We start from the raw sequence: 12,460 nt of genomic DNA on the forward strand, positions 1-12,460 counted from the left end.
GTTACCGTATTTACGTATTGTTAAAAATTGCAAAATTTGGTACTTCCGGTCCGGTTGAGATGCAAACGAAATTCAAAGCGGTACAAACCGGTACAAACGATTCTCTTTCGAACCCCGTTGGCCGCGTTTCGATATCTTAAAAAACAGCCGAGTTACCGTATTTACGTATTGTTAAAAATTGTAACATTCGGTACTTTCGATCCGGTTGTGGTACAAACGAAATTCAAAGCGGTACAAACCGGTACAAACGATTCTCTTTCGAACCCCGTTGGCCGCGTTTCGATATCTTAAAAAACAGCCGAGTTACCGTATTTACGTATTGTTAAAAATTGTAACATTCGGTACTTTCGATCCGGTTGTGGTACAAACGAAATTCAAAGCGGTACAAACCGGTACAAACGATTCTCTTTTGAACCCCGTTGGCCGCGTTTTGATATCTTAAAAAATAGCCGAGTTACCGTATTTACGTATTGTTAAAAATTGTAACATTCGGTACTTTCGATCCGGTTGTGGTACAAACGAAATTCAAAGCGGTACAAACCGGTACAAACGATTCTCTTTCGAACCCCGTTGGCCGCGTTTCGATATCTTAAAAAACAGCCGAGTTACCGTATTTACGTATTGTTAAAAATTGTAACATTCGGTACTTTCGATCCGGTTGTGGTACAAACGAAATTCAAAGCGGTACAAACCGGTACAAACGATTCTCTTTTGAACCCCGTTGGCCGCGTTTTGATATCTTAAAAAATAGCCGAGTTACCGTATTTACGTATTGTTAAAAATTGTAACATTCGGTACTTTCGATCCGGTTGTGGTACAAACGAAATTCAAAGCGGTACAAACCGGTACAAACGATTCTCTTTTGAACCCCGTTGGCCGCGTTTTGATATCTTAAAAAATAGCCGAGTTACCGTATTTATGTATTGTTAAAAATTTCAACATTTGGTACTTCCGGTCCGGTTGAGATGCAAACGAAATTCAAAGCGGTACAAACCGGTACAAACGATTCTCTTTCGAACCCCGTTGGCCGCGTTTCGATATCTTAAAAAATAGCCGTGTTACCGTATTTACGTATTGTTAAAAATTGCAAAATTTGGTACTTCCGGTCCGGTTGAGATGCAAACAAAATTCAAAGCGGTACAAACCGGTACAAACGATTCTCTTTCGAACCCCGTTGGCCGCGTTTCGATATCTTAAAAAACAGCCGAGTTACCGTATTTACGTATTGTTAAAAATTGTAACATTTGGTACTTTCGATCCGGTTGTGGTACAAACGAAATTCAAAGCGGTACAAACCGGTACAAACGATTCTCTTTTGAACCCCGTTGGCCGCGTTTTGATATCTTAAAAAATAGCCGAGTTACCGTATTTACGTATTGTTAAAAATTGCAAAATTTGGTACTTCTGGTCCGGTTGAGATGCAAACGAAATTCAAAGCGGTACAAACCGGTACAAACGATTCTCTTTCGAACCCCGTTGGCCGCGTTTCGATATCTTAAAAAATAGCCGAGTTACCGTATTTACGTATTGTTAAAAATTGCAAAATTTGGTACTTCCGGTCCGGTTGAGATGCAAACAAAATTCAAAGCGGTACAAACCGGTACAAACGATTCTCTTTCGAACCCCGTTGGCCGCGTTTCGATATCTTAAAAAATAGCCGAGTTACCGTAATTACTTAATGTCCAAAATTTTTTGATTTTCTTGTTTTTCTCAAAATCCAAATTTGTTAGGAATTTTTTTCAAACGGTACAATGTTCGGTATAACTAGTACAATGTAGTACAGTCAAGAAAAAATCATTTTTCGAAAAGTGTGGGGCTACTCAAAAAATTCAAAAATTTCGATTTTTTGGAAATCCGCGCGTGATTTCAAAAAATTAATTACGGTACAATTTGGTACAAAACTAGTACAATGCAGTACAATTTCGATTATTTTAATTTTATTAAAGTGTGGAGCTAACTTCATACACATATGAATTTTTGCTATACGCCAATTTTCTCGTAATCTTTCCTAGCTTGTCCATGCATTCGTGGTCCCATGGCTTAATTGATCTCATGCCGGATGGTTGGGCACGGAAATTCAAAATTCGTGGTTCCATCGATGATGGTCGAGCATGAATCTCGAAACAACTTTGATACAATCGACCATTGAATAATGGTCGACTATCAACACATTTCGGACGCAGCTAGCGGAAACTGAGCCGAGCTCTGCGCTAGCGTTCTGCGATAAACTTTCTTAAGTTTAAAATTTTTTATCAGGTATATTTTTCTGTTAGGTAGAATTTTTATTAGGTAGGATTTTCCATTAGAGTTTTCGGATAGGTAGGGTTTTGAAACTTTCTATTGCTTGTATATTTTTTTTAATTCTTTGCTGTCTATAAACTTTGGAACTTCTGCTTTGGCAGTTAGTTTGCAGTTTATTGATGATAAAGATAATGACAAAATTTCGGGTGGGCAAATAGCAAGATTTCTGTTTCGCGAGAGCGAAAGAAGTTTCTTGTATAAGAAACATTATGTTAAAAATTTTGTTTTATTTTAAATTTTAATTGTTTTATCGATTTTAACAGGTAATTTCGTGTAGATTTTTCTTCGAAAATTATAACATGTGAGTTTTAAGAGAAAGTGTATAATATATTGTATTATGTAAATATTATTTATTTTGTATTATTATTATTTTGCATTTGTTTTTTTTTAAACACTTTTGATAAATAATACGTTTCACTTGGCAACTTTTATGAGATCAGCCAATTAAAATCGAAAATGTAACGCGGGATGGTGCTTATGATATAAAAAATGAAAATACTCTTAACTCTTTTTTCGATCTGTCAATATCTTCGCAATGATAGCCGTTCACGATATAAACTGAACGCAATGAAAGAACCAATTGGCATTGTGGAAAAGCGGCAAAAATAAACTTTGATACTATTGAGATAGATCGGTAACATAGTTTTTTAAAGAAAAGATGCTTCAACACGACAATTAATAAAATATTTCCTACTACAAAATATAGCATTATTGAAAACTTTCGAAGATTTTTATTCTTATTTTTTATTCTCCAGCTCTGCTGCCTAATATCTAATTTTGTAAAATGTTAATCTTAAAAGGCATTATTATGCAATGACATTGTAATAGTGAATCTATATTTAATGACTGCATTAGAAAGTAGACTTAGATACATGAAAATATTATTATGAGAAGGACATATTCTCGCAATCTGAATAATAGAAGATGCGCATGTGAAGGGGAAAGTTCGGTAAAACATTGCGGAAAGATCGTGGGGCTATAGACATCTTATAATCTTCAGTCTCTCTCAAGAATTTGCCCCATACTACAATTTTTTCCAAGAAATTCTTTTTCATCATATGCTATCGAAATCTGTGATTAGAGAAAAAATCGCCGATTGAGGTGTAATTTAGATAACAACTTATTCTTATTGCATAAACGTAGATTTACAAATTTATTCACAAATAATTATAAAATATTATTAAGTGCCTGAAATCTCATGTTTAATTACTTAAAATTAAAAAAGAATAAAGATTGCTATATTTTCTAAAAAATGTGATTATATACTTGTTTTGGAAAACGAATATTAATAATATCGACGGAAATATATTGAAAATTGAAGGATGCGCGTATTAGAGTTTACGTTTAAAATATTAATGATTTGCGGATGTTGGCCGCCAGATTCCTGGACGACACCGTACAAACAGTTAATTTATCGCGTGTACACGAGTCTCATAATCCTGTTAATTTACACGTTTATGCTGTCGCAATTATTGGATCTAATTCTGACTGTACGCAATGCAGACGATTTCACTGATAATTTCTATATGCTACTTGCCATGATCGTTTCCTGCTGTAAGATGATCACTCTGTTAATAAATCGCAGCAACATTGTGATGCTAATCGGTATTCTCATAAGAAGACCATGCAAACCCGTGCAACCTGACGAAATTGAAATTCAGCAGAAGTTCGACAAACTTGTGCAGTGAGTATTGATACATAATTTGACTACCATACATGAAATCAAAAGTTGAATGAAAAATGAAACGGGAAAACTTCTATAGTCATCTTACAGGACAAATACGCTTTCCTATGCAATTCTGGTTGAGACAACGTGTTTGTGCATTGCTGTGACGTCGTTGCTGACAGAATTCAATAAAGGAAGATTGACTTTCAGGGCATGGTTGCCATTCGATTATACCTCGCCGTCATTATTTCGTCTTGTATATATGCACCAATTGATAGGTTTGACGGCCGGATCTGTTCTTCACGTGGCTTGTGACGGTCTGATATGTGGATTATTGGTACATGTTTGCTGTCAAATATCGATTATAGAATGCCGCTTGAAAAAAATCGCATGCAATCGCGGTATTCTTCGGGAGTGCGTTCTTCAGCACAATCATATATTCAAGTTAGTTTTACAATTAATATCACGTATAAAAATATTTCTAATTATTTCTTATAAAAACGTCACAGTATAATTTTTATTCGTATTTTTTAGAAGAAAAAAAGCCTATAGATTTTAACATTTTTGTACATATCATTAAGTATATTTAACATATTTAAATTTTTAATTAATTTATTGTTGTCGGTTTTGTTACATTTTTCTTATTATTTAATGCGTTGATCATGTAATTTTAATTATAGTTTTTGAAATTAAAAGAATATATAAATACATTACAAATTGAAACGATTCTAACTTTAATTTTTAGGTTTGCTCGCTTAGTAAATGAGAAATTTAGGTTAACTATTCTCATACAATTTATTGTGAGTACACTGGTAGTGTGCTTCATTTTATATCAATTTACTAAGTCGACTGCGTTAAAAGCAAAATATATGCAATTGATAATGTACATGGGCTGCATGCTGTCGCAAATCTTTTTTTATTGTTGGTACGGCAACGAAGTTAAATTAAGGGTATGTGTACTTTTACTGAAAAGTAAAATTTTTAAATAAATTTTCTTGTCAATTGTAAAATAAATAATAGTCTTTAAATTGTTAAATGTAGAGTCGACAACTGGTCAATAACATATTTGAAATGGAGTGGTTTGAGCTGGACATTCCTACGAAACAATCTTTATTAATCATAATGAGACGTGGAACAGTACCAATCGAGCTTACTAGTGCATACGTAATCTCTATGAATCTCGATTCTTTTGTGGGTGTTAGTATAAAAATTTCTTGTTGTTATATAATTTATAGCTGATCATAAATTTTAAAGGTAGATATTTGGAGCGTTAAAACTTTTTTTTTTTTATAAAATTGATACGACTTTTTATTACAAAATTACAACTATTAAAAAATTTCTCTTTTTTAACAAAAATTAAATGGTCTTTTAATTTTTTTAAGAAGTGTATATGTAAATACTTAATTTTTATTGAATGACAATAATAACCTTAATTGCAGTTACTCAAGACATCATATTCGGCTTACAACATACTTAAGCAAATGTAAATGTTACAATAGCATAAAAAAATAAAACAAGTAATTGTTTATATTTTGCAATCATAATATATATCTATATCTTGCATATAAATGTTAAAAAGTTAATTTGATATAAAATATTTATTCAATGTTCATATATAATTCTTATATCACTATTCTTCATTAAATGGATGAATATTTGAAGAAAAACTTAAATTATAATTATTGCTGATTATACAGGGTGTTTCATAATGTCCGTGCCAACGCTCGTGTGCGAATAGAGTGCGGTAAACTGAATAGAAAAGTCCTTTACCGTTTTGCAATTTTTGCAATAGTAATTGAGATATTAATTAAAAGGGATTGACGAATAATCGCGCGTTGCGCGTAGCTAGATCGTGGGCTGTACACTCTAAACGTGACAACAACGAGGATCGCATGGCAACGAAAAATAACACGTAGCGAGAGCAGGAGTGATATGCGGTGTTATTTTTCGTTGCCATGCGATTCTCATTGCTGTCACGCCTAGAGCGTACAGCCTACGATCTAGCCGCGATCAACGCGCGATTATTTGTCAATCCTTTTTAATTAATATTTCAATTACTATTGCGAAAATTGCAAAACGGTAAAGGACTTTTCTATTCAGTTTACCGCACTCTATCCGTACACGAGCGTTGGCACGGACATTATAAAACACCCTGTATAGAGAATTTCAGAATCAGTTAATATTACACTATTATTTTTACTTACTTTGCACACTAATTCAATTATATTCTCTATTATTTGAGCGTTAGATTAATGATCAGAAATTGTAGTAGTAACGATCAGAGTAAGATGAAAAAATTTGTTATGTCCATAGCTCAATATGACAAATTCACGTCTTCCTGAATTAAATATCTTTTGGTTGAAGTATCAAGTTATAGACATTAGTATTTTATGAAGTCGGTATATATACAGTTCGATAATTCAATACACATTCGGGATTATATTCTACATTCTTCTGGTTTTGCTTTTTAACGTATAATGTCACAGTATATAATTATTGTGAACTTATTATTATGTTACAATATCATAAGTCTATGTTTAGGCGCGTACTGCATGAACATATTGCTATCCGACAAACGTACATACCAGGAATTATGAATAATAAAAATCGTCGCATAAAAAAGGGGAAGTTGAGCGAAATGTATGTAGCATTGACGGAAACTATAGATATTCGATTAGTTTCAGTTTCCCGTAAAATTTCATTGCAGCCTAAACTACTTCACAAGGAAATTTTTTTCGCAAGGAAATTTTATCTAAATTAGAATTGAGAAAATTTAACGGGCAATTTAACTATCAACTTATGTATATCATTTTATATAATTTATTTATTTGGTGGATAATGATGCTGAAATATAATGGAAATTTGTTTCTAATTTATTAAACTAAACAAATAGTCTTAAAGGTTAAAAAAAATCTTCCACATCATTTTTTTTATAAAAAAAAAAAAATATTAATAGATAACATCAAAAATAATAAACTAAATATGCATATATTGGAATTTACGTTTAAAATATTGACAATCTGCGGTTGCGGGAGACCAGATTCTTGGACAACACCGTATAAACGATTTGTTTATCACGTATATACAGTTTTTATACTACTACTAATACACACATTTATGCTATCGCAATTACTGGATATAATTCTGACTGTGGACAATTCCGATGACTTCACCGATAATTTTTACATGTTACTCGCAATGATCGTTTCTTGCTGTAAGATGTTCGCTCTATTGATAAATCGCAGCAATATTGAGACGTTAATTGATATTCTTACCAAAAAACCTTTTCAACCGAGTGAGCCTGACGAAGTGGCGATTCGACAAAAATACGAAAGACTCATACAGTAAGTACTGCAAAATAGTCTCCAATCACTGTTGTTTTAAATATAATACAATATTCATAAAACAACAAAGAATTCTAATATAAATCAAAATTATCTCTTGAATGCAAGAAGAAAAATTATATTAAACACGTTTTTCATTTATATTAAAAAATAAAATTGTGCGCGATACTTTACCAAGAATATATTGAATGAAAAATGAAACGCAAAAACGTCCACAGCCGTTTTATAGGTCAAACACTCTGCACTATGTCATTCTGGTTGAATCAACGTGTTTATGTGTTACCATGACGTCATTACTGACGGAATTCAAAAAAGGAAAATTGACGTTCAGGGCATGGCTGCCATTCGACTATTCCTCGTCATCACGTTTCCTCTTTGTATACGCTCATCAATTGATAAGTTTTACAGTTGGATCTGTTCACCACGTGGCTTGTGACAGTCTCATATGTGGATTACTGGTGCACATTTGCTGTCAAATAGAAATACTGGAATGCCGTTTAAGAAAAAGCGTGTATAATCCAGAAATTCTTCGCGAGTGTGCTTTTCAGCATAATCGTATATTCAAGTTTGTTTATATAGTTAACATTAAAAATAAAAATGCTTTGATGTATTAACATATATTTTCACGATAAGTTTTTTCTATTACTGAAAAAAAATTCATATTTTCAAAAATATAATGTTATTTCTATCAGACATTTCTTTTGTCGAACAAATATTAGATAAATTTAAACTTATAATTGATTTATTATTTATACTTTTATCATATTTTTTATCTGTATTTAAAATTGTTTGATTTCTACATTTGTACGTATATTTTTTAAATATTTGAAATTTGCAATATTACATTGCGTTAATTTCAGGTTTGCTCAAATGGTGAATGATAAATTTAAATTCACCATATTTATTCAATTTGTGGTAAGCACTTTGGTAATGTGCTTTAATTTATATCAGTTTACCAAATCGACAGCCTTAAGAGCAAAATACATACAATTAATATTATATATGTGCTCTATGCTTTCACAAATCTTTTTTTATTGCTGGTATGGAAACGAAGTTAAATTGAGGGTGTGTGCATTTTATAAGACATCTCTCTGTTACTTGAACATGTGATATTATATATATAAAATAAATAACAGGCCTTAAATTTATAAATATAGAGTCGGCAACTGGTCACTAACATATTTGAAATGGAGTGGTTCGAATTGGACAATGATGCTAAAAAAACTTTATTAACGATCATGAGACGCGGTACAGTACCAATTGAATTTACCAGCGCCACTGTAATATCTATGAATCTCGATTCGTTCGTCGGTGTTAGTATCAAAATTCATTATTCTATAATTAATAATAGAAAGTATAAAATTTGATGCAATAATATTTTCTTAATAAAAATAATTAATTAATTTAAAAAATATTAAGTTTTGTTTATATTTCAAAAGTAATTGAAATATTTAACATATTTAATAAAAAGCACTCTCTGGTATCTATGTATTAATGTACAGTTTAAAATTAAAGAAAATTATTTTTGTTTTGAGCATTTTAATATAGTGTAATTAAGAATTGTATATACACAGATCCAATTCATTTTGAATGTAATTTTTAATTTCTTTAATTACAGTTGTTGAAGACATCATATTCGGCTTATAATATACTTAAGCAAACGCAAGAATAATAATCTTAATGTGAGACATAAAATAGTAAAATATTTAGTAACATATTTTGAGAATGTAAATTAATGTCATAAATATGTGTGTGTATAAACTCAGTTTATATAATATTTTATCTAATATTAATAATTAACTCTTGTATACTCTACATATATAATACATAAAGAAAAAAAAGATATTTGACATTATTTGCATCATTATCATACTGTTTTTACTTACATTGCACGTTGTAATATAAATACGATAATATATCATTTGGTATCAGCGTATTTGCTGTACGCGTATATATGAATGTTCGGCTAAAAATTGTAACAAATCAATATGAAAAAGAATCTGTCATCTGCGACTTGATACGATAAATTCACACTTTTATAATTAAATAGTTTCCGCTAGAAAAAAAGCACGAGAGAGTACCAACATTAATATTTTATGCTGCATATAAGTGTACACAGGTCGATCATGCGACATTTGAAGGTAGTCATTTTCTTTTCTTCAATAGCGTTTACTAACATATAATTTGTTTCGAAACGGTTGTACGGTTTCTTCGTAGAAATATTACATTACGAGAGACACACACCCCATACATAAAAGCAATTTGAATACTAAAAATTATCGTATACAAAAAGAAAAGTTAGACGAAGGGTTTACGTTAGTAAATCGCTCAGTTATAGACATTCCATCTGATTTTATCTCTATAAAGTTTAATGTATATTAGATTATTATTTGTGGAAAAAACAGTTTTATCCTAATATTGCTTCGAATTTTACTCAACAAAATTACCAATTGATAATTTTTGTGTGTATCTTGATATAAATTTTGAAGAAAATTAATTAATTGCACAACTTTTTTAACTAACACATGAAAATTTTTACTTAACCGTAGTAAGAAAATGTTTTTAAATTCATTTGTAACATAATTTTTATTCAATAGTATATTTAATTAAAATATTGAGAGATATATTCAAAATGCGCGTGTTAGATTCCACTTTTAAGTTTCTTACTATTTGCGGTTGTTGGCGGCCGGATTCTTGGACGTCATCATGCAAGCGCATAATTTATCATATGCACACAGTCTTCGTACTTGTATTAATAAATACATTCACTCTGTCACAATTATTGGATATTATTCTTACCGTGGATAATCCAGATGACTTCACTGATAATTTTTACATGTTGCTTGCGATGATCGTCTCTTGTTGTAAAATGCTCAGCATGTTAGCAAATCGCAAGAATATTGCAACGTTGACCAGCATTCTTACGGAAAAGCCGTGTAAACCATTAGAACCGGCTGAAATAGAAATTCATGACAGATTTGACAAGGGTGTGCAGTAAGTAGCATGAAAATCACAAATTTTTACTATAATTATTATATTAAAATTAATTTTGTAATTATAAAAAATATGCGATATATATAATTTTATGGTAAAAAATCAATTTTTAAATATTTTTGATTAACACTCTTCATATTTATATATAATATGTTGAGATATTTATATTAAATTATTAATAAAATTAAACATTAAAAATTAGCAAAATTAATTCTGAGCAAAACACTGAATGACAAATGAACCGCAACAATGTCTACAGCTACTTTACAGGTCAAACACGATACATTATGCAATCCTAGTTGAAACGACTTGCGTATGCATCACGTTAACGTCGTTGCTGACAGACTTTAGGCGGCGGACATTGACATTCAGAGCGTGGTTACCGTACGATTATTCGTCGCCAATCCTATTTTACATTACGTACGCTCATCAATTGATAAGTTTGATAGTCGGATCTGTTCTTCACGTCGCTTGCGACGGCTTAATCTGTGGATTATTAGTGCACATTTGCTGCCAGATTCAAATCTTAGAATCTCGCTTGAGAAGCATAGCTAGCAAGCCTGGTATTCTTGATGATTGCATTCTACAACACAATCGTATTTTCGAGTTTGTATTTGTTCTATGTAGCATTGATAAAAAATGGCGATATTAATGCGCTGCTATTTCATCTCTGTAGTTGCTGAAATAATTAATTGTGATTAATTGCAGCTTTGCCTTTAAAGTTAATGAAAAATTTAGATTTACTATTGCTATTCAATTTGCAGTAAGCACACTAGTAGTGTGCTTCAATCTATATCAATTAACCAGAGCAACCACATCGAACGCAAAATACATCCAGTTAGCATTGTACATGTGCAGCATGTTGACACAAATCTTTTTCTATTGTTGGTACGGAAATGAGGTAAAAGTAAAGGTATGCAATTATTGAAGCAATGACGTAATAAATAAAATAATTATAATGATTTATAAATGAATAAATTTGTTGCTTTATATAATTGATTTAATAATTAATCGATGTAAATTTATATTCTATGTTTTGCATATTTTAATATTATTTTGTAACAAATATAGAGTCGACAACTTGCCAATAATATTTTTGAAATGGAATGGTACAACTTAGATAAGAATGTAAAAGAAACTTTGTTATTGATTATGAGACGTAGCGCAGTGCCCATTGAATTCACTAGCGCTTACATTATCTCTATGAATCTCGATTCATTCGTAGGTGTTAGTATAAAATGTTTATTATTATTGTACGATTAGCCAAGTCTGACAAGATCAGATTTTAATAATAATTTTTATAAATTTATTTACATAAAATAAATCTTAAATAACAAATTTACAGTTACATCAAATCATATTGCATATTACATTTATTAAAACTTGATAAAAATTGGTTATTAACTTATTTTAAAATGTTTTAAAATTTATTCTCTAAATTTGTGCGTTTATTGTAGTTGCTGAAAACATCGTATTCAGCTTACAACATATTGCAGAAAGTGTAAAAATTATACAATATAAATGGTGACTATTAAAAAATTTATCTCTATATGTTATTTGTGTATGTATTAAAATAACATTAAGCTCTTAAAAATAACACAAATAGAAACAATATAATATTACAGTTAATATATTAATATTCTTGAATCGTGTGTAGTTTTATTAGATCAATAAAATAAAATTATTTATATATATTTTAACACATTTTTTATTATGTACATTATATACTTTAATATATTCTCTATACTTATATATTTTATAGTAATAAACAAATAATATATTATAAGTTAATATTCCGCAGAAATATTTTATTATATTGTGCTTGCATGTAACTTACTTCAACATTATATTAGTAAAGATTTGCGGTATCTATACACTTAAAAGTCTTATTAGCAATTGTAACGACAGAAATTGATATTTGAAAAAGAGATTTAACATAATATGGCATTTTTTTTCCCTCGGTGGCGGTAAGTCAAACAGTTTCTTGCAGAAATAGAATTTACTTGTATGAATATTATATAGGGCTAGATTATAAGTAACTATTCAATACTTAAATGTTTCCCTCTTTTATTTCTACCACGCACCGCCTACAGGGGACATGCATTCGGAAATCGTTATACGAACTTTGCATCTGTCCACCGCATTTTTGATTTAT

At 30.6% G+C, this 12,460-nt stretch overlaps 2 protein-coding genes across 2 annotated transcripts; both read left to right on the forward strand.

The window, feature by feature from the left end:
- The first annotated feature begins 1,891 nt into the window (after positions 1-1,891).
- LOC105675888 (Odorant receptor 71a) lies at positions 1,892-12,084 on the forward strand. Its single transcript, XM_012373367.2, has 10 exons — positions 1,892-3,985; positions 4,076-4,411; positions 4,713-4,917; positions 5,009-5,164; positions 5,407-5,450; positions 9,898-10,305; positions 10,576-10,911; positions 11,014-11,218; positions 11,377-11,532; positions 11,763-12,084. The coding sequence occupies exons 1-10, from the start codon at positions 3,624-3,626 to the stop codon at positions 11,808-11,810; spliced, it is 2,256 nt and encodes a 751-aa protein (XP_012228790.2). The 5' UTR covers positions 1,892-3,623; the 3' UTR covers positions 11,811-12,084.
- LOC105675893 (odorant receptor 94a-like) lies at positions 6,017-9,405 on the forward strand. Its single transcript, XM_012373372.2, has 5 exons — positions 6,017-7,311; positions 7,541-7,876; positions 8,172-8,376; positions 8,469-8,624; positions 8,930-9,405. The coding sequence occupies exons 1-5, from the start codon at positions 6,950-6,952 to the stop codon at positions 8,981-8,983; spliced, it is 1,113 nt and encodes a 370-aa protein (XP_012228795.1). The 5' UTR covers positions 6,017-6,949; the 3' UTR covers positions 8,984-9,405.
- Positions 12,085-12,460: the final 376 nt, after the last annotated feature.

This window comes from Linepithema humile, chromosome 3, assembly GCF_040581485.1.
Source record: "Linepithema humile isolate Giens D197 chromosome 3, Lhum_UNIL_v1.0, whole genome shotgun sequence".
NCBI lineage: Eukaryota > Metazoa > Arthropoda > Insecta > Hymenoptera > Formicidae > Linepithema > Linepithema humile.

What these genes read in the sequence shown, in the direction of transcription:
- LOC105675888 (XM_012373367.2), top strand. Translation starts at nt 3,624, where the DNA reads ATGCGCGTATTAGAGTTTACGTTTAAAATATTAATGATTTGCGGATGT. An exon ending in AAGTTCGACAAACTTGTGCA is followed by an intron (nt 3,986 to 4,075) that starts GTGAGTATTGAT and finishes GTCATCTTACAG; the next exon opens with GACAAATACGCTTTCCTATG. An exon ending in TACAACATACTTAAGCAAAT is followed by an intron (nt 5,451 to 9,897) that starts GTAAATGTTACA and finishes GTAACATAATTT; the next exon opens with TTATTCAATAGTATATTTAA.
- LOC105675893 (XM_012373372.2), top strand. Translation starts at nt 6,950, where the DNA reads ATGCATATATTGGAATTTACGTTTAAAATATTGACAATCTGCGGTTGC. An exon ending in CAGCATAATCGTATATTCAA is followed by an intron (nt 7,877 to 8,171) that starts GTTTGTTTATAT and finishes CGTTAATTTCAG; the next exon opens with GTTTGCTCAAATGGTGAATG. An exon ending in ATCTCGATTCGTTCGTCGGT is followed by an intron (nt 8,625 to 8,929) that starts GTTAGTATCAAA and finishes CTTTAATTACAG; the next exon opens with TTGTTGAAGACATCATATTC.